Genomic DNA, 26,526 nt, shown 5'->3' with positions numbered 1-26,526 from the left:
TGCTGGACATGAGTAGGAGCCCTTTCCCTACTGGCCCCAGGCCTTGTGCTTCCGTTGGCATGTGTAGCACTGGGGCCTTTCTTTGGTGAGTAGCTGCACCAGGCTGAAATCCTGTGATCGGCACCTTGGTGGAAGGCTTCAGGTGATGGCTGGATGGAGCTGGGGTGAAAACAGCCCAGCTCCTCTGTCTTTGGGGTGTCATTCGTGGGCAGGAATGTTGTCGGCTGGCTGTGGGCAGGACCTTCCTGTGCCCCCCCGAGGTAATTCAGTAAATACCTACTACTCCTTTTGTCCCTACTCCCCTTCCAGTGTGCTCTGAACCTCCATAAAAAATCTCCTGCTCAAATCCTTGCCTTGGGGTCTGCTTATGGGGCAAGTTGTATATTCCGTTTCTTGTGAGATATTTGCAGATAAGCAAGTTTACATTTTGTATTCTGTCCTTTCAGTTTGAACAATTTTTGTAAATAGCTATGACTTGCAGGGCTCATTTGCGCAAAGGCCTTGAGTAGATCAGTACCTTGTTCTTGAGACTAAAGCCACAAAAGACTAAGGTGATGAGAAAGGGCATTCCTTACACCAGTCCTTGTGCTTCACACCAGGTGCACTTAACCCACTGCGCTACCACCTGACTCCCAGAGAAAGGGCACTCCTATGGCAGCATTAGAGGCGGGGAGAACTCTGGGTTCCAAATGCATTTCTACACCTGTTAGAGGTATAGCCTTGAGCTAGCTATGTGGCCCCTCTGACTCTCAGTTTCTGGACACCTCAGGCATGAGGGAAGTAAGGAACCCGACCTAGCGAGCTATGGGTGTTCGGTAAGATGACACAGGGAAGGCTTTTAGGGCAGTGTCTGGCTATAAACAACCCAGTGGTCTAAGTGATCACTAAGCAAAAATGTTCGCTCCATGGGGATGCCTTTGTAAAACAGAGAACCCCCCCGACACACACACACAGCTTTGTATGATGTGAATCACAAATCTTTTCCAAGAACCTTCCCCTTGCCCACCTCTCACGTTTAACTGGATAACTCTAAGTCATATATACACTATATGACTCTAACACCATGTCACAAGTCGATCAGAGAGCTCCTGCTATTGACAAACGATCGCAGTGAGCCCCAGGAGCATGCTGGCACTGCCCAGAGCCTTCCAGTCTCTGCCTGCAGCTTAAGATCAGCAAGTTGGGTTGCTAGCTGCCTTCCAGCTGTCTCTCACTCTCCAGACCAGAAGGCTAACTGGGGGCCCATCTTCTCACCGCCGCGTTAGAGGGTCAGGTGTCTTAGGCCTTGAAGCTGGCAGCTTCTCTAGCTTCTGCCCTTCTGCCACCCATCAAAGTTACACTGGCAAGTTCAACCCCAAGCCCAAGTGTGGGGGCCATAGATTGTACCCATCAAGAAGACAAAGGGGATGGATTCACAGGAGGGAGCTGGAAAGAGCAGTCCAGCAAAACAAGTAGCCAGGACAGAGAACTTGTCAGAACTCAAATGAATTCTCTGAACTCAGTAACACACGCGTCTCGGCTATTCATTTATTTTTTTCTTTTCTTTTTTCTTCCTTTCTTTCTTTCTTTTTTCTTTTTGCCTTCTTGTCACAGAGATGAAAAGCTCTTTTTCTTTTCTTTCGTTTTGCCTCCAGGGTTATTGCTGGGGCTCAGTGCAGCACTGCAAATATTTTGCTTTTGGAGGCTTTCACCTCCCCCATTTTATTGGATAAGACACACAGAGGAAGAGATACCTGCAGACCTGCTTCACCACTTGTGAAGCGATGCCCTGCAGGTGGGGAGCCAGGGGCTCCAAGTGGGATTCTTGTGCGGGTCCTTGCGTTTCATATTATGTGCGCTTAACCTGGTGCACCACCGCCCAGCCCTCTCTGCCATTAATTTCCACACAGGTAACTACCGTGTCTCGGTGAACTATAAAGATACGTTTTGTGAGAATTGTGTCCTTAGGCGAGCTTTTCCCTCACACGCCTAGAGGGTGGCCCCCGCTGCACAGTTGGGTGGATGGCGAGCCTGTGGGTAGCATCTGGCCCATAAGTGAGCAATTGCTAAGGAGTCCAAGTGTCTTGTCAAATGAGGGAGGTCTCACCGCCCTCCCCGCCCCCTCCCTGCTCCAGCAGTTTGTGAAGGGAGACCCACAGAGTAGGGCACGGAGGGAAGCAGGTAGCATTCAGAATCAGCCTCCCCGCGCCTTGTTTGGACTTTGAGCGCCTGTGGGCCCTGTGTGAAGCTGGGCAAGTGACAGTGACTAGGGCAGGGACACTGAGCGTGGGGGAAGTGTCTGGGCGGGGCCCTGGAGGCGGGTCCCAGTCAGATGTGCACCGCCCTCCAAGGCTCCCGGGGCTGCAGCGGGACCAGTGCGGAGGAGCTGCCCTTAGTCTCGCCTGCTGGGCGCCTCACCTCTCCTCCCTGCCCGCGGAGACGGCGCCAGGGGGAGCAAGCCAGTAGAGCGGTGCCCGCACCCTCCCGACCTGGCGCAGGAGGCGGGTGAGCCACCGCAAAGATGCTGCTGCCCTGGGCCTTCGGGCTGGCGCTGCTGCTCCCCTGGGCAGCAGGTGGATTAGGGAAGGCAGCCAGGTGAGTGCCTGGCTGGCAATCGCCACCCCCACCCCGCCAGAGTGCCCCCGTGGGCCCCTTCCCTTTGTCCCCCGACCCTTCTAAATCCTCCTCTCCCCGCCCCAGCACTGAGACAGGATTTAACCAGGATCCAGGCCCGCTTTGGCGGGACTTTGCACCCAGTTCCTTGGCGTCAGTTGCGCCCATCTGGCTCTCAGGCGACTCGGGCTCAGGAGGGAGGCGGCCCGCAGCCCTGCACTGTCGCCAGGGTGAGTGTCCCTGCGGGTGGGCTCTGCGTACAGTTCCCTGTCTCCATCCCAAGGCAGGTGGGCTGTCAGTCTCGCTTTCCTGGGGACCAAGGAACAGGCACGGAGGACGACAGCAAGTGTCTCTCAGTGGAGCAGCTAGGAAGGGGCATGCTCTCTCCAAAGCCTTTCTGAGGACCTGGCAAAAAAGGGCCCCCTCGCCAGAGGGGCTCCCCTCACTGCACTTGCTGTGGCAGAGAAGAAGCCAGAGCCCTTTGTCACTCTCAGAGGCTTTGTCAGAGCCCAGCAAAGCCACCTAGCAAACCCACCCGTATACAGACAGCTTCCTCTGGGCCTGGCACTGTTCCACCCGATCAGACTTAAACCCACTTCAAGTCCACAGCTAGTTGCTCTGTCTGGAAGGCACTCTTCTTTTATCTCGCCATTGCAGAGGAGAAAAAAAAAACCTGAGGCACAGAGAGGTAGAGTAACTTGCCCAAAGAGGCAGAGCCAGAGCCAGAGAGAGATTGAGCCAACATTGGCTGGAACCTAGCTCCTTCTCCCTTGCCCTAGAGACTGTGTCCTGGCCCCCTGGTTGTGGTGTCTTGTTTTCCTGGGGATCCAGTAGAGTGGTCTTTCTCCCCTCACTACACTTGTACCTTTTGCTGGGCTGAACTGTAATGGAGGGGTGTGTGCTGTCCTGTGCGCTGCAGGACTTTTCAGTATCGGTGACCTCTAACACCTGGATGGCAGTAGCACCCCCCTCCCAAGCTGTGGCAGCCAAAGCAGTTGTTTCTGGACATTGGCCAAGGTCCCCAGGAGCAGTGAGAACGTCGGCACTAGGAGATGTCTTAGTCACCAGTTCCTGGGAAGGGGGCAGGCAGGGAGCCTGGTCTGGTGCAGGCTTCTTAGACGTGAGCCTGCCTCTTTGTTAGAAGAAAAGAAAAATCTGTGAATGAGAGGCAGCCACAATATTAAGGGATTCCAGAGTTCAAACAGAACACACCTCAAACTGGGTTCTTCAGATGCCTGATCGCAAGTCTCCATTTCCTTTCCATGATAAGCATGTAAGCAGATGCAGTTTGCTCACGATCGTCTTTCCCTGAGTAGCAGCCCTCTGGCATCACCAGCAGGTCCACTTATGGAGAGCTGAACACCACTGGGAGATGGGCCGAGTGCTTCTCAAGTGATCAGCAGACTCCCAGGAGCTTTGTGTTCAAAGTACCGCCAAATTAAACTGAAAGCCAGCAAACCCCCCCACCACCACCCAGATAATATTTATATGGAGAATCCATGTCAGGATCCTGTAGTTCTGCAGTTTTCAAGATGTGAGATGTGGCCTCTTGACACAGAATCAGATTCCCAGCTGGTGTGTTTTATTATCTGTCGGACATACTTGGGAATGTGCTCTGCTTTGGAGCCCGCCTGCTGGGGACCATGTTTAATCCACTCCAGACCCCACAGGAGAGGTGACACTCACACAAGGGATGAGGCTCTTGTTGCTGAAAACACTAGGTGTCTACAAGTTATGTAAAAAATGATCCACTGTACAGGGGTTTCTATTGAAAAAAAGCAAGCAAACACCACCAACAAAAAGATGTATTTGTTGACAGGAGAGAAGGGGACCTAGAGCACTACTCTGGAATATGGGCTGCACGTGCATATGATTCTGGTGCTATACTACTGAGACCTCCCTGTTTTCTTTATTTCATTTGACCTGGGAGATAGCATAATGGTTCTGCAAAAGACTTTCATGCCTGAGACTCTGAGGTCTCATGTTCAACCCCCAGCACCACCATAAGTCAGTGTTGCCCAGTGCTCTGATTAAAAATAAAAAAACATTATTTTATTTATATATCTTTATATAGATACAGAGAACTTGAGAGGGAAGGGGAAGATAGAGATGGAGAGAGAGACCCCTGCAACACTGCTTCACCACTTGTCAAGCTTACCCCCTGCAGGTGGGGGCCAGGGGTTTGAACCGGGGTCCTTGCACATTATAGCGTGTGTCCTTTACCAAGGGCACCACTGCCTAAGCTCCAGCATTCAGTATTTTTAAATAAAAATGTTGCACCATGGTTTTTGTGGTCTAGCAAAATAATGTGCCTCTTAAATAATGTTGAGTGACCAAGCTTATCACTGGGGCTCAGTGCCTGCATGATTCCACTTCTCTTGGTAGCCTCTTCTCTCTCTCTCTCTCTCTCTCTCTCTTTCTTTCTTTCTTTCTTTTTCTTTTAATAGAGGGTGAGAGATAGAGAGGAATAGAGAGAAAGAGAGACAACTAAAGCACTGCTCTACCACTCATGAAGCTTCCTCCTTATTCAAGACTGGGGACTTGAACCCAGGTCCTTGCACACAGTAACATGTGCATTCTACTGCATGTGCCACTCCCTGGCTCCTAACCCTATGCTTTTTAGGTATGTATGTAGAATGGTATATACAATAATTGTTAGTCCCATGTGAGTATTGAGTGCCTGAAGTTTGGCGGTCCAAGTTGAGATGAACGTATGGCCATACCACAGTACAGAGGCTACACTGCCAAAATGAGGCGCACCTCTCTCTTTCACATTGGTTTTAAATGAGGCTACTGAAAATCTTTTCCTCATGTATTTTATTTCTTTAGTCTGGTGCAGGAGATTGAACCCACGACCACTTAGTTTTAAATGCCAGATGTGGCTTTTGTATGTCTGTTGATTAGTCCAGAACATGAGTTGATCTTTGCCCTATCTCCAGTTTCCACGATCCAAACTCTGGCATCTTTTTGCCTTGAGCACATAAGATAGATCAGTTAGTAACTTTGCTATTCTTCACACCTACGTTTGAAGCACCTCCCTACTTCCAATATAGTTCTGTCAGATCTGTTTTCCTCTGTTGAATTCAAGTCAGAATGAGAAAGAGGAAAGAACTACCGGGTCCAGATGAGAGAGAGAGAGAGAGAGAGAGAGAGAGAGAGATGCTTTCTGCAAAGCACACCCTATGAAGAGAAGTGATTATTCTCAGAGCCCTGTTAAGGAAATGTCATTGCAGCAACTTACCACAGGTTGAATGATTTAAAGGAAGCACAAGTTTATTCTCTTACACTTCTAGAAGTCTTAAGTCCAAAATGAGTCTCATGAGGCTAAAATCAAGATATTGGCACGGCTGATTCCTTCTGGAGGCTTCCAGGAAAAGTCTGTCCCTTATCTCTTAAAACTTCTAGAGACTTCCTACAATCCTTGGCTTGTCACTGCATCACACCAGTCTCCCCTTCTATTTCTTCTCCTTCTTCTCTTTCTCCTCTTCCTCTTCCTCCTCCTCCTCCTCCTTCTTCTTTTTCCCTGGTCTAATATTATAGGTGATGTAATATGTCAAAGAAAAAGTCATTGTTAGAAATGTATTAACAATTTAAGCCCACTGTGAAACCTTAAGTGCTTAAATTGAAGGAGCATATACTCAGAACTGGGTCTATGCAACAAAAAGTTCAAGGCATTCAATCTATTTCCCCCTCTCATATCGACTAGTAATTTATAAGACTATAAGTTAATAGGAATGTATATTAACACCATTCCCACCACCAAAGGTCTGTGTCCCAACCCCCAACCCCCTATAATGAAGCTGAAAATAATCTACCCTCCCCCTCCCCCCAGAGGTTTTTATGTTTATATATATATATATATATATATATATATATATATATATTTTTTTTTTTTTTTTTTACTTTAATGCAATACTCCAAACTCAGTCAGTTTCTGCTTTGCATCTCCGTTTCTGGTCTTCTTTCTCAACTTCTGTTAATGAATGGGGTCATCCCATACCCATCTTTCTCTTTCTGACTTAGCTCACTTAACATAATTCCTTCTAGCTCCATCCAGGATGGGTCAGAGAAGGTGGGTTCATTATTCTTAATAGTTGGGTAGTATTCCATTGTGTATATATACTACAACTTTATCAGCCACTCATCTGTTGTTGGGCACTTTGGTTGTTTCCAGGTTTTGGCTATTACGAATTTTGCTTCTATGAACATAGGCGTACACATATCTTTTTGGGTGGGTGTGATAAATCCCTAGGAGAGGAATTACTGGGTCATAAGGAAGGTCAACTTCTAGCCTTGTGAGTGTTCTCCAGACTGTTCTCCATAGGGGTTTGACCCATTGACATTCCCACCAGCAGTGCAGGAGGGTTCCTTTGTCCCCACAACCTCTCCAGCACTTGTTGCTGCTGTCATTTTTGATGTATGACAGCCTCACAGGGGTGAGGTGGTATCTCATTGTTGTTTTTATTTTCATTCCTCTGACAGTAAGTGACAAGAGGCGAATAACCAAAATATATAAAGAGCTCAGCCAACTTAGCAATAAAAAACAAATGACCCCATCCAAAATGGGGAGAGGACATGGACAGTATTCACTACCAGTCTCTTCTTTGTCACCTTGGTCATCTTCCACCTTCTAAGAAGCCTTGTGATTGTCCTTGGCCTTCTCAGATAACTCAAAGTGATCGCCTCCATTTCAAGATCCTTACTTTGATTATATCTGCAAAGTCCTTTTCACCATGTAAAGTGATACCCATGGGTTTCAAGGATTAGAACATGCCATCTTTGGGAGGCCTTTATTAAGCCTTTCACAGGAAGCTTGCACTGTGAGTCTATTGTTCTTAGTCTAAAGGAATAGATCTTCTTTAGTGATGGGAGAGAGGAAGAGAGGGAGGGAAGGAAGGGAGGGAGGGGGAGAGAGAGAGAGACGGACGCAGACAGGAGTACTGCTCAGCTCTGGCATATGGCAGTGCTAGGGTTTAACCTTGTGACCTCTGGGGTCTCAGACATGAAAGTTTGGTGTGCCATCTCTGCTCTTTGTTCCCACTCCTAGATCTTATTTTTGAACATGACTTTAGTGATATATGAATGCAGTTGCCATGCTACTCATCTATTATTAAGTCAGAATTGGTGGGAATGTACCCCAAATTCAAGAGCTGAATCTAAGAAAGAGTAACTATGATGTGTAGAGTGACAACACAGATTTAAGGAGCCTTTTAAAATTATTTATTTACTTATTTATTGTTACTAGATAGAAACACAGAGAAATTAAGAGGGGGAGATAGGGAAAGAGACAGAGATACCTGCAGTCCTACTTCACCACTAATGAAGCTTTCCCCCCTGCAGGTGGGTCCAGGGACTTGAACCCAGGTCCTTGTGCACAGTAATGTGTGTGTGCTTAACCCTCCCTCCCTATAAATAATTTCTAAACAGTTTTATTTCAGTAGTTGATTTCATTGACTTAAAGAGTATAAAAGTTCAGTTTATTTGCAATTTATGTACATTAATCAAATTTATATAAACATTAAAATGAGAGTAAGTTTATTATCTTGTCTTCAGAAATTAGCACTCAACAAGTACTGAGATCTTACCATGTGCTGACAATTTTCAAATGTGAGTCTAATTCATTTTCTTTCCAACCCTAAGAAATGTTCTATCAGGGAATTGGGCGGTAGCACAGCGGGTTAAGCGCATGTGGTGCGAAGTGCAAGGACCGGCTTAAGGATCCTGGTTCGAGCACCCGGCTCTCCACCTGCAGGGGAGTTGCTTCACAGGCAGTGAAGCAGGTCTGCAGGTGTCTATCTTTTCTTGCCCTCCCTGTCTTCCCCTCCTCTCTCCATTTCTCTCTGTCCTATCCAACAACAACAATAACAATAATAACTACAACAATAAGGGCAACAAAAGGGAATAAATAAATAAATTTTTAAAAAAGAAATGTTATATCTATTTGACAATGGAATATAGAAACTTTAAGAAATTGGGTCATTTCTTAATAACTGGATTTGACTAGTTATTTTGTTCTAAGAGCAGTAACATTCCAACATTCCACATTCATTTCCCCCAAAATATGGACATATAAAAGAGATCACTTTGCAAATGCTTTCTCACACACTGTCTCCCAGTAATCCTGCTCACCTTGACTCTCACCCAGCACCGTCAAGGGACATGTCTAGAATATGTGGAGGTATCCTGCTGTTCCACCCTCCCAATACCACCGTCTTCCTTTCTACGTTCCCAGAGAAGCTAACTCGGAGGCCAGAGTTTGAGTGTGCACAAGTTATTTGGGTGGTGACTCCAGAAAGTTCTGGTGGTAAAGTGAAGAAGACGAACAGAGGAGGGAAAGGAGTGTTGTGAAAATGAGACAACACTGGGGCTTAATCCCACTGGCGCTTCTAGAGGACAGCAGGACATGAGCCTCTGCATCATCCTCCCCAAGCAAGGGAGCAGGAATATCGATACTCCCATAAGGCACTGCTGGAAAGTTTCTGAGGATATGGGTTCTACTCTTTCAGACTACCATATTCACAGGCAAAGTTGGCTCCCATGCAGAGCAAACTCTTGAGCATCAAGGAATAAAGCAGGCCATTTGGCACAGTGCACCATCTGCCACTGACCTGGTGAGACAGGGTAACACTTCTGAGGAACTTTGCTTCTTGTAACAAATTCCAGAACATATATCCCTCTGTGGATAATGGGAGCAGGACGTATAGGTGCCCTGAGGTACATGGGCTGCGCTGTGTCTCCCCAACATACTAGTGGAACTGCTCATCCTCACTGCCTCCTAATATGACTGTTGTTGGGGCTAAGTCTTTAGAGATGGAAGTTAAAATGAGTTCAGTGGGGTATGTGTAATCTTGTATGACTGGGGTCTACAGAAATAGGTTTGGACACATGCAGCATCACTAAGAAGAGACTAGAAAAACCATGTGAAGGAGAGAGAGAAAGAAAGAGAGAGAGAGAGAGAGAGATCCATGTGAAGACACATGGAGCATAAGAGAGAGGTGTCAAAAGAAACCAGCCCTGCCTTGACTTCAGACTTCCAGCCTCCAGAACTGTGAGGAAACACATTTCTGTTGTTTAAGCGCTCTGGCAAACCATATAGCAAGCTAATACATAAACTAAGCTCAGAAAAGAACCAAAGAACAGAAGTTCACCTGATCTTGATTTCCAGTTGAATGCTAACTGAAAACGGGGTCTCAGAAGCCACTGGGCTGGGCTGGAGTGTAGGGGTTAAAGCAGAAAATGTCAACATAAGGATAACTGGCTTGTGATCTTAGGAACATTACCTTTTTGGTCTCTCAGTACTGGCTGCAAGTGGTATGAAACCAACTAACTTAGGCTGAAGCAAATTGACCTATTTCTCTTTTATGGAGAGTAAAATGTTGGACCAGTTTGCAGTCTCTGGAGCCAGGGAAGCCAGGCTCTGCCATCTACAGCTCCCCCAGAAGGCTCTCCACCTTGACCAAAGAGGACTCCTTGGAGCTCCAGCAAACATGTCTAAATTCCAGTCAATAAGAGGAAACAGATGTGAAGATTTTACCTCAACCTAGAAGTTGCTTATGGAACTTCGACTTGCATTCCAGTGGCCAAAACTTAGTCATATAGTCCAGCCTCCCCCAAAGTGAGGAATGGGGGGTGCAGTCTTTACTGAGTGGTGATGTAGTAGTGGCCTAACTACTAAGAAACAAGGGGAGAACGGATGCTGCAATTCACCTGCAGTGTCGGCCACAGACAAATTACACACCCCAGCTCCAATTTCATAGGGGAGTAAAACTGAGTTTTAAAATAATAAGTGATTTCCCTAAAATCTCACAGTGAGCAAGGGGCAGATTTAAAAGTCATAGTGTCTCCCAAGGATAGTCTTCACATCTAAGATTTTGCCCAGAGCTATCAGAGGAACGTCCAGTTCCCTCAGTTGGCTCACTGGGCCCCAGTGTATTGCTTCAGTGACTAATCTGTTTTAAATTTGAGGATTGTGTGTGTGTGTGTGTGTGTGTGTGTGTGTGTGTGTGTGTGTGTGTATACATATATATATGAAGCCATAATGTTTTAAAAGTCATTCAAGTTAATTCTGTTCAATTCAACAACATTGCTCCAACATCAACATGCCCAGACATTCTCCTGAATGCCAGTGATGCCTATCTGTCCGCCACCCACACTTGACAAGTATAGGGCAAGCAAAATGTCTTTCTTTTCTAGCAAGAGTGAAGGGAGAGTTATAAGTCCACAGCAACTAGCCCAGTCCCCAGCATGCTGTAGCTATTGAATAAAAAAGTCGGTGACTAAATGAATCACCAAAGGAGGGGGGTGGAGAAGCAAGTCATAGTTACTAGAAATAGAAAGGATGGGCCTGATAAGATTGCTCACTTCGCCTGCTTTGCATAAGCATGTTACCCAGATTTGAACCTGGCCGCTACTGCACTGGGGGATGTTACAGTGCTGTGGTGTCTTTCCCCTTTCTTCTGGCAACTTTATCTGAAAAAGTTAGCTGGGAGGTAGGGAGAGGGGATGGCATGATTTTTATACAAAAAACTTGCAGACCTGAGGCTTTTTAAAATATATATAAAAAGGAAACATTGACTAAACCATAGGATAAGAAGGGTACAACTCCACAAAATTCCCACCACCAGATCTCCATATCCCATCCCCTCCCCTGATAGCTCTGGACACAGTCTGAAGTGAAGCATGCTGAGGTGGTACTCACTGCATTGATGAGGTTGGGATTGGAGGATGCAGTATCATTTGGTATGAATTGAGAGAAGCATGCAGGAAAGTGAGCCCCACCCTAGAGGTTCCAGGACTGGGGGAAGTATAGGCTCTATTGAAGAAGTGGGAGGTTCTTGCTGTCTTAGGGTTAAGAAGACAATAGATAATTAGTGCTATAATTACATTTTTTGGCAATTGAGTTAACTTTGAAAAATCCCTTTGTTAGAATTTGCTGTGTCAAACACAACATCACCATAATTTATGTTCTTTGACATCATTTGTATATAGCTGTGCCACCGGTTGCTTCTGTTCTCCCTAGTCTAGGCTTTTGAGAGAGTCAACATATCAAAGACTCAGCCTATTTATTAAAAAGACCCAGGGTGGGGGGGCTAGGTGGTGGTGCACCTGGTTGGGCGCACATGTTACAGTGTGCAAGGACCCAGGTTCGAGCCTTTGGTCCCCACCTGCAGGGGGAAAGCTTCACGAGTGGTGAAGCAGTGCTGCAAGTGTCTCTCTCCTCTATCTCCCTCTTCCTTCTCAATTTCTGGCTGCCTCTTTCCAATAAATAAATATAATTTTTTAAAAAAAGGCTCGGTATGTGCTTTAAAAAGTTTGAGACATACAATCAATTTTTCCCCTCTCATATTTATTATTTATATGACTACAAATTAATAGGAGTGTACATAAACACCATTCCCACCACCAAAAGACTGTGTCCCATCCCATCCACTACCACCCCACCCCATCCCCGCCCCGGGAAATACCTGAGGCTCTTAAGTCAGTTCAATGCCCTGTAGTACCTTTAGCTAGAGCTGTGCCGTGCTCTGGTAAAATAGTGATTCATTCTTATTATTTTATTATTATTATTATTATTATTAATGATTTTTAACTTTATTTTTTATTTGATAGAACAGAGAGAAATTGAGAGGAGAGAGAGAGAGAGAGGTACCTGTAGCCCTGATTCTCCACTTGTGAAGCTTTCCCCCTGCATGTGGGGACCAGGGGCTTGAACTCAGGTCTTTACACACTGTAATGTGAGCGCTTAACCAGGTGAACCACCACCTGGCCTGCTCTGATAAAATAACTAAATAAATGGCCCTGAAATGACCAACTCCTACTTAGAATCATCTTGAAAGCAATCAGCCATAATTTGCTTGGCATCTCCCCCCCCAATTTTTGTCATCAGTATGTATTTTAACCTGTGGCATCTCACATCTAATGAGAATGAATGCAAAATTAAAAGACCAAAACAGCATATATCTTTACAATGATCATTATTACAAAGTATTCCCTTTGTTTGGTTTCTGGGCACCATGTGATTTGTTATCTTTTTTTTTTTTTAACATTTATTTATTTATTCCCCTTTGTTGCCCTTGTTTTATTGTTGTCATCATTGTTCGATAGGACAGAGAGAAATGGAGAGAAGAGGGGAAGAGAGAGAAGAGAGGTGGAAGAGAGAAAGATAGACACCTGCAGACCTCCTTCAGCACTCGTGAAGCGACTCCCCTGCAGGTGGGGAGCCAAGGGCTTGAACCAGGATCCTTACGCCAGCCCTTGCGCTTTGAGCTATCTGCGCTTAACTGCTGTGCTACCGTCCGACTCCCGTGATTAGTTATCTATTGCTATTCAACAGAATTCCCCAAAGTGTAGTGTCTTAAAACCATATTTATTATCTCATACAATTTCTGCAAGCCAGAAATTCGGGAGCATCTTAAATGGTTGGGCCTTGGGGTTCACACAGTGTGGTCAAGTTGTCAGTGGTCATTAGTCACTTTCAAAGCCAGCAACAAGCAGCTCCTGACAGCTTTCAACCTGACGCTGTTGACTGGCTACGGAAGAAGGGCAAATGCTAGAAGAAGAAGAAGGAGAAGGAGAAGGAGAAGGAGAAGGAGAAGGAGAAGGAGAAGGAGAAGGAGAAGGAGAAGAAGAAGAAGATTTCAGTCATCTGAAGGCTTGACTTTATCCGAAGGATCTGTCTCCATGATGGTGCCCTCATTGGCTGCAAGTAGGAGACCTCAGCTCCTCCCTATGTGGGCTTTCACAGGACTGCTGTCCCTATCACAAGTCAGCTGACTTCCCACATCACAGGAACCCTAGAGAGAGCAAGAGGAGGCTCAGTGCTTTCTAGGTCCTGATCTCAGAAGTAAGCGCCCATCACTTCTGCTATATTCTTTTCCTCAGAAGGCAGACTCTAAGAACAGCCCCTGTAAGAAGGAGAAATTTAGATTCATCTTTTAAAGGGAAGAATACCAAAAGGAAAGAAGGAAGGAAGGAAGGAAAGAAGGAAGGAAGGAAGGAAGGAAAAGGAAAAGGAAAGAGAAGGGAAGGGGAAAGGGGGTGGGAGAAGGAAGGAAGGAGAATAGTGGGATGCCACCGATTTGGTGGCCTTCGTTTGACATCAACACACCATATACTGTGGTTTTCCACACTTAACCTGTCCTCAGGCTCCTTTACTAGTCCTCCTGCTACTGCTCAATGCTGGAAGGTCACAGAGATCCGTCTCTGAGCCCGTACTCTTTCAGATCTATATTTGTTCTAGGTGATTGTTCCTGCCCTAAGGCTTTTACTGTCATCTGTTTGTAGCTGCCTTCAGGATGTGGGCCTCTACCCCAGGCTCTCTGCTTCATCCACGACCCACCTACGGGCATGCCTCACCAGTGTCTCAAACCTATCTCCTTCTCTCCTCCTGCCTGCCACCACCCAGTCCCTTTGCTATCACCTCTCCCCGAACTTCTACAATAGCTTCCCTTTGCTTCTTGTTTTTCCCTTCCAGTCCACACCCCAACCTGCTCCTTTCAGAATGTAAATCATGTCATAGCCGTCCTCTCCTCAAAACCTTTCCATGACTTGCCATTGGATTAAAATCAGCTCCATTCTGCTTACAACGGTGGAAAAAAAAAAATCATTGTTTGATCTAGCTTTTGCCTGCTTCTCTAACTCCACTTGATCTCATTCACTCCTATTATCATTATTAATTAATTAATTAATTAATTAATTAATTAATTAAGCTGTCCTAACAGCACTTGCTTTATTGGCTGTCTTTTCTTCATCTTCTCACTTCCCTGGCCCCTTACTGTTGTGCCCTTCACCCCTAAATGAACCACTTGCACTCAGATAAATCCTGGTCTCATAGCTGCTCCTGGGAAAACCTAAACTAAGACACTCTCCACCCCCAATTGCCACCTACCTCCTGAGCATGGAACACAGGGAAGAGGAAACAGTGGGAAATGTTAACCCTTCCACTCACTGTGTGGGAACAAGAAAGATGTATCAGCACCAGAGAGCACAATAACCTGGGCATTTGGACAACTGGGCTCTTAAGCAGTTACACACCCAGGGAAGTGTGAAGCTTTGGTGAAGCCCTGGAGCTTTCAGACTTGGCCATAGTGAAGATGAATAGGAAAACAGAATTAGTCTTAACTGATTGTAGGCACAATCAACTTACCACTCTGGGGGTTACGATAAAAATATAACAAGACAAAAATCAAAACCTCTCATGGCTGGACCTGGTTATCCCTATACAGAATTTTTTATTTCATCTGGCAGTATTTATATGGATTTAAACATCGGCAAAAGAACTTTTAACTTCTCAATTTGTCTTGGAGAATAGCCTAAGTTTCCTGGAACCTGACCATAAATAAGCGTATTAAGAACCCTGGCACAGTATACTCGTCCAGAAAGCGTAGGGTTCCATGAGGAAATACTATCCTACTTCCACCGTCTCTGCGATGTTTTTAAATTAACTTCATGTGTAGAGATGATGATCTTCTGGTTCACTTGATCAATGTATACGGAAAGCTGTATGATCATTAAAGGAACTCTGGGTCCTTAGCTCAGACTCCTGCAGCTCAGGGCCTGCTCTCTACCACCACTTGTGGAAATTATATTAGAGAGACAGGGAAGACCTTCACTTGGAGCCTGACTCCACCCATCTTAGAGTGCCATCTGCCTCCAGATCCAAAGGCTCCTCCTTATTCAATAAACTGATGAGAAAGGGCCACATCAGGGGTCCCATGAGAGGCTCTGTGATCCAGGTCTGGAAGGGACCTACCCACATCCCATTGGCCAAAACCAGGCCTGCAGCCCCACCTGACTGCCAAGCTTGCTGGCAAGACTAGCTTAGCTTTGTGCCCAGGAAGTGGATTTGAGCACCACTAACTAACCTTCTCTCTCAGACTCATTAAATTATAATATTTGAGGACAGGGCCAATAGCATAATGGTTCTGCAAAGAGACTCTCATGTCTGAGGCTCCAAAGTTCCATAAGTCAGAGCTGAGCAGTGTTCAGTAAAAAGGAAAATAAAGGGGAGCTAGGCAATGTTGCACTTGGGGAAGTGCACATATCACCATGTGCAAGGGTTCGAGCCCCTGCTCCCCACTGGGGGAATGCTTCATGAGTGGTGAAGCAGGTCTGCAGATGTCTCTCTTTCTCTCCCCCCTCTATATTTCCTCTCTTCTCAATTTCTCTCTGTCCTGTCAAATTAAAAAAAATAGAAAGAAAAAAGTAAAATAAAATAAAATTGTAATACGTGAACTTACACGTATTTGGTCATTTTTACCTTGTAGAAATGACAATGTAACATAATTTAACCTAATAGTTCATGTCTCTTTATTGGGGATACTCACACATGGGTATTAAAATGAGAAGTATTGAGTTCATCATGGGAAAGCTAGTGAGTTGGCATGGAATTAGAGCAAAGGGCAAGCAAAAAGAGAGGATGCTGTGAAAGTAATCATTTGCTAACATTAACTGGCAATGTCATGTGAGAACTGTGTAAAAACTAAAAGCATTTTTAGTAGTTTTGGAAAGACTATAAGATTCAGTGCCTTGCTATTATTGTCAGTATTCTTTTCTCCCCCTCAACAATGTTTCAACTTCAACATAAATATTTTAACAATTAATTTCTTCTATATCCATAATTTTAAATAGATTCATATGTGCATTAAAAAAAAAAAACCTGTCCAGCACAGAATACAAAGCTGGATTCTTGGGGTAATAAATCAGTTTCCTCTGGCATCTACAAATCAGCAAGCAATTATTAGCAATTCTACTCACGAGTGATCCCCCCTCCACAACCACCAAACCGTTTCTCTGTTTTCATCACCAGATGTAGCATTTGATAATTAAACCAGTAAAACCCCATTTGCGGCTGTCCCTTTGAAGCTGTCTCTCAAAAGTGGGTGAATACATGGACGACACACCCATTTATTGCAAGTCATGTGATGTGGCTCATTTATGGACTTGCATGGTTCTCGGATGGTTTTTCCTCCAGTGCTGTTGCAAGCTGCTTGGTTTCCTTTAGGAAATATACACCGAGCATGTTTCTGCATCACAAAGCAGCTGGAGGCTGAACTGGTCCTTTCAGGTTTGTGTAGCTGTCTAAATACCAGATTCCATTTTAGTTCTCAGTAATGAGCTGACTCTTTTTTTTTTTTTTTTAATAATTTCTTTTTTGGGGAATTAATGTTTTACTGTTGACAGTAAATACAATAGTTTGTACATGCGTAACATTTCCCAGTTTTCCACATAACAATTCAACCCCCACTAAGTCCTCCTCTGCCATCCTGTTCCAGGACCTGAACTCTCCCCCAACCCGCCCCAGAGTCTTTTACTTTGGTGCAATACATCAATTCCAGTCGAAGTTCTGCTTTGTGTTTTTCTCTTCTCATCTTGTTTTTCAACTTCTGCCTGTGAGTGAGATCATCCCATATTCATCCTTCTGTTTCTGACTTATTTCACTTAACATGATTTCTTCAAGCTCCATCCAAAAAGGGCTGAAAACAGTGAAATCACCATTTTTAATAGCTGAGTAGTATTCCATTGTGTCTATAGACCACAACTTGCTCAGCCACTCATCTGTTGTTGCTTTCAGGTTTTGGCTATTACAACCTGGGTTGGCTATTAGCAACCTGGGTTGCTTTCAGGTTTTGGCTATTACAAATTGTGCTGCTATGAACATGGGTATACACAAATCTTTTTGGATGGATGTATTTGGTTCCTTGGTTATATCCCCAGGAGAAGAATTGCAGGGTCATAGGGTAGGTCTACTTCTAGCCTTCTGAGGGTTCTCCAGACTGCTCTCCACAGGGGCTGGACCCATTGACATTCCCACCAGCAGTGCAGGAGGGTTGCTTTGTCCCCACAACCTCTCCAGCATTTGTTGCTGCTACCTTTTCTGATGTCTCACATTCTCACAGGAGTGAAGTGGTATCTAGTTGTTGTCTCCATTTGCATTTCTCTGACAATGACTTGAGCATTTTTACATATGTTAGTCGGCCTTTTGGGTCTCTTCTGTCGTGAATATTCTGTTCATGTCCTCTCTCCATTATTGGATGGGGTCTTTTGTTTCCTTGTTGTTGAGTTTGGTGAGTTCTTTATATATTTTGGTTATTAGCCTCTTGTGTGATGTATGGCATGTAAAGATCTTCCTCCATTCTGTGAGGGGTCTCTTTGTTTGGGTAATGGTTTCTTTTGCTGTACAGAAGCTTTTTAAATTTTTAAAAAAATTTTTTATTTATAAAAAGGAAACATTGACTAAACCATAGGATAAGAGGGGTACAACTCCACACAATTTGCACCACTAGAACTCTGTATCCCATCCCTTCCCCTGATAGCTTTCCTATTCTTTAACCCTCTAGGAGTATGGACCCAAGGTCCTTGTGGGATGCAGAAGGGGGAAGGTGTGACTTCTGTAATTGCTTCCCTGCTGAACATGGGCCTTGACAGGTGGATCCATACTCCCAGCCTCTCTTTCTCTTTCCCTGGTGGGGAAGGGCTCTGGGGAAGCAGAGCTCCAGGACACATTGGTGGGGTTGTCTGTCCAGGGAAGTCTGGTTGGCATCATGCTAGCATCTGGAACCTGGTGGCTGAAAAGAGAGTTAACATACAAAGCCAAACAAACTGTTGGACAATTATGGACCTAAAGGCTGGAATAGTGCAGGTGAACAGTTGGGGGGGGGGTCCTCTATTTTGTAGATAGCTAGTAGGCATATTTTACTTATATTGAAAGGGCCTGTGACTATACTAGTGGTGTTTGTTTGTTTGTTTGTTTGCCTGAGCCTGAAATCTGATATGCAGGTGGATCCTAATTATTGTCTGGGGAGATGAGGTCATGTATGGCTGGGAAAAGGACCAGAAAGCTGGATCAGGGAAGAGAGTAGCTCCCAAATATGAGAAAGGTGTAGAAATATTGTTGACTGTAAACCCCATCGGTTTGATGTGATCTGGGGCCTATATTCAGCTTAAGAGCCTATGTGACCTCTACATCCCTGTAGATCTGAGCTCACATTCTGTGGTCATAAGTAGGAACGTTCCAAGCTGCTCCAATATCAGGACCCATCTTCCTCAGGTGTAGCATAGAGTATGTTGTCCAGCCTCCCCTCAGAGGATGGAACATTCTCTACCATTGTTGGTCTAAGTTGAGGGCAAGGTCCTGTGGGGGTCCACAAAGGGGTCTGTTTTGTTGTTCCTGATATAGAGGACCAGTAACAAGGAGAGAGGGATTTATTCAAGGTCTGGGCCCATCATGTCTGTTTGGGAATCTCAGGACTCCCCGATTAAGGCCCCAGTGCAGAAGCTTTTTAATTTGATGTAGTCCCACTGGTTTCTTTTTTATTTAGTCTTCTTTGTAATTGGATTCATTTCATTGACGATGCCTTCAACGTTACATGGAAAAGAGTTCTACCAATATTTTTTTCTCTAAGTATTTGATAGTTTGTGGTCTAACATCCAAGTCCTTGATCCATTTGAAATTTACTTTTGTGTGTGTTGAAATATAGTGGTTCAGTTTCATTCTTCTGCATGTTTCAACCCATTTTTTCCAACATTATTTTTTTTCAGAGACTCACCCTCTCCCCCATTTAATAGTCTGGGCACCTTTGTCAAAGATTGGATGTCCATATGGTGAGCTGACTCTTAAACAAATATTTTTTTCCCATTTTTAAACAAACCAGAGTAAGAATTGGCTTGATTGCAATGTTTTTTTATCTTACAACAAAGCTGTAATACAAAGATGCATTTATAACTGGAAAGGAAATCCTTCGAGTGGATACAGAATTAAATTTTTGATGACCCAACTGTTAGTCATTAACGTTTTGGAGAGTTTTGTAAGTAGCACTTTGTAAAATGTCACAAATGGTGACTTGAGAGAAATCAGTACACCTCAGATGTCTCCATTTCACCTCTTCACCTGAAGGCTAACATGTGAAGTCAATAAAATTCAACAGAGAAGATTTCTCTGGAGGGTTGTGGTAATGTTCAAACATTATATAAATTTCTTCTTCTGATAACTTTCTCCGGATAGTTAGCCCCAGGCATTATTCTTGGTAATCAAAAGTAATTAGCTTTGACCAGTATGTATGAAATGGATTTGATCACCTGTACAGGGGACCCTGGGCTATTTCACAAAGTCTCTAATTAGGTTTTTAAGAAAATATCATATTTCAACAAATTTCACTTTGTTTCTGTATAATTTCACAATGTCAGCAATCTTGTTGGAGCTTATTCAGTTCACCTGCAGATGACTCTTTCCTCATTCCAAGGAGGCTGCTTTGTGTTCTACACAATCTTTGACATTCCCCCACTGCTTGAAATCCTTTGACAACTTAGGAGGTTCCAAAGTTGGCAGTATTTCCCATGAACATGGACCTTTTATTTCTGGCCTCTGCTCACTCCTGCCCCTCCACCCATTTCCCCTCTGTCCTGCCATTCTACTTCCCTCCTCCCTCCCCTGCTCCAAACACACTGCTCTCTATTTTGGAATTGGTAGACCTCTGACTCCTCATTCTCTTAGAGGCTCCATCATTGACCCAGACTGTTTCCTCTGTTTGGAGTACCTCTCCCAGCAGTGAGCTTCCTTTCACTTCACCTGGGTAAGTTCCACTAGTCACCACAACTATTATAAGACCCTATTTCCTTGAGAAGACCTCTCAACCACTCATCCCCAATTGAATGACTGCTAGATCTTCCCCCTAACTCCCAAAAACTTGACTCTTTGATAGGGTCCAGCATGTTGGAGTACAGTTACCACTTTACTTGCCCATGTTCATCTCTAGACTAAGTGTTTTGTAGTCAGGAACTGTTTGCATAGCCTTCTGGCTCCTTGGTGCTTGACATGTGTGATTGCCTAACAGATTTTGGACAGATGGAGAGGTGAATGGATGATCGATCACCTCTGACTCCTGATCCAATAAAAAGCCACCCAACCTAACTGAAACATTCAAAGGAGAAGCACGGTGGTCAAAGTCACAGAATTAATAGATAGCAAAGTCAGGATTCAAACTCAGGAAGGAGATCATGGCCCTAACCATCACGGTATACAGCTTCTCAACATCAGGGCAGATTCTGCTCTCTTTCTAGAATCACGCTCCTCCTTTGGATCTCCTGACAGTGGACAGTGCACTAACCTTTTCCATTTCTGAGAATGTCCTGAGTCTCTTTCTGAACCCTCCTCTCCCTTGGCCCACCGATTCCTGCATGCTTGTTTCCTAGGGACTCTGTCCTAGACTTTCTCTTCTAATGATACACCCATTCCTATCAGTTCAGTGGCCGAGTGCCTACTGATGACTCCCAAAGCAAATAGTGTGCTTCCTGCACTTCTGGTCCGGTCATCATGCACCCAACTCAATATCTTTCCTTGGTGGTCTGACTAACGAGCATTCAAAATCGGCATATCCCAAAGAGAACTCATCATCTGTCCTGTTCCCCAGCGTGTTCCTCCAACCATATTCCTCACTCCAGAAGTCAGCATCAGCAACCTGACAGCACATGCATCTCACACTTCACCTTCAATGGACATCTAGTCTGGATGGTCTGTACACGGTCAGGGATCTTACGTCCTAGTGCCTGATTCATTGTAGGTGCTCAGCAGACACCATCTGGGTGAAAGAGTGATTTAAATTCATTACCGGTTTTTTTGGTCCTGCTTTGATTCTACTTATGTCTCCTCTGCTACTGCCCTAGTCCAAAAGGTCAGGGACTTTCTTCTGAGCCAAATAATATCCCTACTTCCATTTTACCTCCCTCCACCCATTTTCCAGACTGTTGTCATGGTAATATTTGATGAAAGAAAACTCTTATTAAATACCATACATATTTAAGACTCTTCAGTGCTGGCCTATTACCACTAAGCTGTCAAGCCCCATTGCCCTGACTAGACTCACAAGACCCTCATGTTGTTTATGACCTCTGTCCCCCTCCTAAGACTCTCTGACTTTTTGCACCCAGTCCTCTGGTCTTCTCTCAGCTCCTCAAGCACGCATGCCTCTCCCAAGATCTTTCTTTCATCAGGTAACGTTAAAAGATTTACATCTCAATTTTTATATGCTAAAAAATTATTCAAGGCATTTTTGTATTTGAACTAGCCCTGCTTTCCTCGACACACTTTATATAGTGGTCTAGGGATTCTTGTTCGGAAATAGTTACATACCGCCTGGGTCAAGGTTGGGGCAACCCATGCAGAATTGTTGGTGATGTCTGATAGCTGTGTTATTTCTCACTCAAAATTCTTCTGAGGCCAGTGTAATAGGGCTCACCATTCTGTCCTGTCCTGTTCTGCAGTTATTTCTCTTTAAAATGAGTTGCAAACATAAGAGAACAAAGCCTGCGTCTTGGTCATCACTGTGTGTCCAGGACAGTGCTGGGAACAGTGAGTGCTAGCAGGCACTTCACTCTACAACATTGGTAGTCTTGCCCTTGGGGGCTTGGCAATGTGTCCATGAGTTTTTCGTGATCACAACTTGAAGGATGGGAATGCTGTTGGCATTTGGTGGGTAGAGACCAGGGATGCCGTTGAGCACCCTACAACACACAGGGACTATCTCCAACAGCAAAGATTTACCTGGCCCCAAAAGCCAGTCATGTAAAGGCTGAAAACTGTTCTAACTGGTCAAATGAATTCCCTTTGAAGACCAAAAAAAAAAAAAAAAAAAAAGTTCCCTTCCACGAAAAAGGGAACACTAAAAGCATCCTTGTCTCTGGTGCTCTTATTTAGCGAAAAGGTGTTATCTTGGACCAGTGTGTTAGCTCGCCTGGGAAATCGCCTGCTTTGCCAGGAAAGAGATGGAACTTTGGTCCTTGTCCTCACTGCACTTAGGGGTGGGTGGCTTTGGTGCCATGGTGTCTTTCCATCTTTCCTGTCTCTCTGTTTCTGTCTCCCCCCACCCACCCCCTGCTACACTTTCTATTTGGAAAAGTTTACCTGGGGTAGGAGAACCTCAGTAGTGACAAAAAAAAGAAAGAATGAAAAATTAGAAAGGACGGTATAAAGCAAAGAAAATAAAGAAGAAAGAGATTAAAAAAAAAAACAAATGGACAAGAAGGGAAGGAAGGAGGTAGAGAGAGAGAGAGAGAGAGAGAGAGAGAGAGAGAGGGGAGAAAGGAAGAAGGAGGGAGGAAAATAAGGAGATAGGGAGGGAGGGAGAGAAGGAGGGAAGAAGAGAGGGACAGAGTTGCTGTATCTTGGTAGCTTTTAACTGAATAACAAAGTTGGTGGGAACAGTAGACCATAAGGGAAGCTGCAGGGTGCTTTAACTCCCCAACCTTTCCCGAGTTATCATTAGCTTGCATACAGTCCAGTCTGGCAGCAGAAAGCACACAGTGGAGGTGCATTCCTTGTCCGTTAGAGCACTCAGGACAGGGTTTTGTGGCAGGATGGCTTTGCTCTACCTGCACGTTAAACACTGGTAGACTGACACAAATCACACCGCTCAAGTGCTTCCTTCCAGAATGCACTAGTGACCCTGTCCAATACTATGCACACCAGCTTTGCTCATGGCCTGGTTCACCTGGGACACTGGGTGGCAGAGCTCATTCTTTTAGGCTGGGTTGGAGCAGCTGTAGGCTGGAGTTGCATGGCCCTGTTTTCACCGGACCAAGAATGGTTCTTACCATTTTTCTTTTTCTTTTTGCAAGATTTATTTATGAGAGGGGGAAGAGAACTCAGAACCTAGTCTTTACAAATCCATCACTCTGTCCACTATGCCACCTCTCAGCATGCCTTATTTACTTATATATCTATTTATTTTGGGTTCCAAAAATGGAGCCCAAAGCCTCATACATTCAAGACATGTGCTTTGCCCCTGAGCTACTTATCAAATCTCCCTGTTCCCCCCTTTTATATTTCATTTTAATATTATTCTTTTCATCAAGAGAGAGCAGAACACTGCCTCACCATTTTACTTGGTGCTAATTATAGAGACCAGGGCCTCATTCATCCAGGTGTACCTTTCTTTAGCCTGTCCCGTGCCTTTTCTAAGTGCTCAAAACTAAATCAAAGAATACAATTCCAAGACACATGGAAAGCACATTGAATTCCAATCCCAGCATCCAGAAGTCATGTCTTAGAGAACATAGCCCCACCACCAGTTTCTATTGCCTGTGGCTGCAGGCCTTCAGAGCCCTTGATGCAAAAAGCTTGCACCCCCACCCCTGCTCTGTAGTTAGAGTTCTTAGCAGTGGTGTTTCCAGAAGTCAGTGATGGAGCCAGTGTCGGTGTCGGGATCCCACCAGGCTAGGGTGTCACCTGTGAAGTGAGAGGGTGTTCTGAAGGATGTGTAGAGACCCTTTGGCTCTAGCTGTTCATCATGTGTGGAGATTCCAGTTTGTTCCAATGGATCCAGGGAGGTCAAGTGCATGAAAGTGGGGCCCTTCTGTCTGGGAGAAAGCCAGGGAGTCACGCTTCCACACTGGCCTCTGACACAGAACATGAGCCTAGGCGGGGAAGACTTGAAGATTGGCACTCTACAGGGTTCAGAAACATCAGACACAGACCACTTCCATGTGCCCCCATGCTATAGACTACGCATCCCAGTTCCTCTAACCCCCAAGAAGAAGGAAATGACAGGCACTAATGACTGGGAAAGGATGCCAAGGGGGTGATGGCCAAGGCTGGCCACCCCAAATTCAAGTTTTTAAAGCTGAATTTAGCAGTTGATGGTGGGTTTACTGGCCTGAACCAGGTACACATCACGCCTTGTGCTCATTTGGTGACATGGAAGAGACTCTTGCCTTTTCTGCATACTCAGTACTAACGCGTGAATCTGTATCCACAGCCCCAGGGATCCTGAGTTGTTGTCATCTGCCCTCCAGCCGGGGGTCTGTCACTATGGTGCTAACCTGGCCTGCTGCTATGGCTGGAGAAGGAACAGCCGCGGAGCCTGTGAAGGTAATTGCCGAGAACTCAGACCATCCTGTGTTGAGTATGAGATCAGGCTCCTTAAGTTTTGATGGCAACTCCATAAGCTGTCACCAAATCTGCCTCCGGCACAGGGACACAGACAGCTACCAGCACCCAATATTTAGGTCCCTGTGAGATCTCTTCCACAGAATAGAGCTGATGCCATTGCCCTTAGTGGCTTTTAAGAGACCTGCCTTGTTACTGACCTCTCTGGCAATTTGAGCAAGTCTGACTAGGCTATCATGATGTCTTTTATTATTTTGGTATATACAGTCAGGGCCGTGTGTATGAGCAATTCCACTGCTCCCAGGCCAACTCTTTCATTCTTTTCTATTTCACATAGAAAAGAGAAAACGGTATATTGTGCTGTCAGAAAAGTCATGATATTCGTATGGAGAGAGAGATACGATAGCACCAAAGCTTTCCCTAGTGCTGTAGTGCTCTCATGTAGTGCCAGGGCTCAAACTGGGCATTTCGCATAGCAAGGCATGAGTCCTACCCAGTGACCATCTCCCAGCCCCTGACTTTATAGTGACCAGCACATTCCTCCCAGCTGACTAGCTGACCTCAGCTGCGGTCTTTTAGTACAGGAGTCTGCACTCACTGTTCCAGTGTTCCAAGAAGGTGTCATATGCCAGCACCCCAGTCCTTATCTGTTAAGTGCAGTGGACACGGCTGGCACATACACTTGAGGCTTTGGTCTGCATCATGTTGATTTACAAAGCCCAAATATGTGAGCCATAATTTTTAAGACTAACAGCATCACCTTCTTCTTCCTGGTCTGGCCCTGCTCCAGACCTCCCTGCTTGCTGGTTCAAATATATCTGGATAGACCATAGGAGAAAGTAGAACTTGATAATATCTGAAGACACTGTTACCATTCCGACATACTCGATGTTATAAAATCTCCAGCCATCAGTTGACAAGAGAATAAAGATACCAGCAGATAACATTTGAAGATTATCAGTGTCCACCTAGGTAAAGAAGGCTAGTGGACCAGGGAGGTGGCTTAGCATGCATGAGGCCCTCGCTTCCAGTCCCCATACAACAAAATCAAAACCAAATTGAACACCATTAAAGGAGTGGGAAAGGGCTTTGTTCCCCCTCCCCACTTTTTTCAATGCTAGAGAAAAGGGAGAGGGGAAGGAAGGAAAGAAGTTGGTTAAGAACTCCCCTGGGACTTTGTCAGTGACAAGAGGGGGCTCCTTACAGTGACTGGATCTGTAATGTCATGATCCAGGACATTGTCTTGAAAAGCAGAACATTTGGGTGACCTGGGGCCAGGTAGGTAAGTTCTCTAAGGCTCCAGTTCCTGCCCAGCAGCCTAAAGAGAGAAACAGCCACCAAGAAGATTCTGAATGCAAGCTTCTAAGGCCGTGCTCATTCCCAGCACAGATGAGCACACCTCATGAATGACTCAGATTGGGAAAGGACCGATCCGTCCTCACAAACGCCTCTCCATTAAAGCCTCGGTGATGAAGAATCCAGTGCTGCTTTATTCTCTTTCTGGACACAACAAAACATTTTTGTTTGAAGCCAGTCAGGTGGAGAGGGGCAGGAACCACATAGATGCATGCTTTGGAATTTCTCTTTTAGTCACACGAGCCTTGGCAGTCCCTACTGCCACAAGCCGTATGCACTTCTGCAGAAATAGACGAGGGCAAGTCTGGCTCTCTGGAAAAGCCAGTTTCTAGCTAGATCAGATCGGTGTGACCACGCTCCCCATCACCAATCCCACCATTGAACACCAGAAGCACAACAAAATTAATAGTGTGGCCTGGGAGGTGGCACAGTGAGTCGAGTGTCAGACTTAGAAGCGTGAGGTCCTGAGTTTGATCCCTAGTATCTCATACTCCAGAGAGATGCTCTGATTTCATCCTCTCCTTCTCTCTCTTGCCCTCCCTCCATATATATGTAGATAGGTAGATAGATCTATATATGTATATGATTTAAAAATACTTGAAAACAAGATATTCAAAGAGCAAGTGTAAAAGAAGGTTTAAGTCAGATGTTAACTTCTATGAGGGAAGTGACCAGCGGGCCACTGGCTGACCTGCTCA

General features: G+C 45.1%; 1 protein-coding gene across 5 annotated transcripts in view; it reads left to right on the top strand.

Annotated features, from left to right (window-relative positions):
• Positions 1 to 2,287: 2,287 nt before the first annotated feature.
• Positions 2,288 to 26,526, top strand: part of EGFL6 (EGF like domain multiple 6) — a 61,546-nt gene continuing 37,307 nt past the window's right edge. For 3 of the 5 annotated variants that reach the window (XM_060183045.1, XM_060183043.1, XM_060183042.1), the window contains exons 1-2: positions 2,288 to 2,484; positions 24,342 to 24,454. In XM_060183045.1, the coding sequence (XP_060039028.1) occupies positions 2,312 to 2,484; positions 24,342 to 24,454 (286 nt within the window). In that variant the 5' untranslated portion in view covers positions 2,288 to 2,311. Of the gene's footprint in view, positions 2,575 to 24,341; positions 24,455 to 26,526 lie in introns of all 5 variants that reach the window. The other 2 variants (XM_060183047.1, XM_060183046.1) reach the window with 1 other exon arrangement.

The sequence above is a fragment of the Erinaceus europaeus genome, chromosome X, assembly GCF_950295315.1.
Source record: "Erinaceus europaeus chromosome X, mEriEur2.1, whole genome shotgun sequence".
In the NCBI taxonomy this organism is placed as follows: Eukaryota; Metazoa; Chordata; class Mammalia; order Eulipotyphla; family Erinaceidae; genus Erinaceus; species Erinaceus europaeus.
Note: the sequence above shows the minus strand (reverse complement) of the source record. Positions and strands in the feature narration are given on the sequence as shown.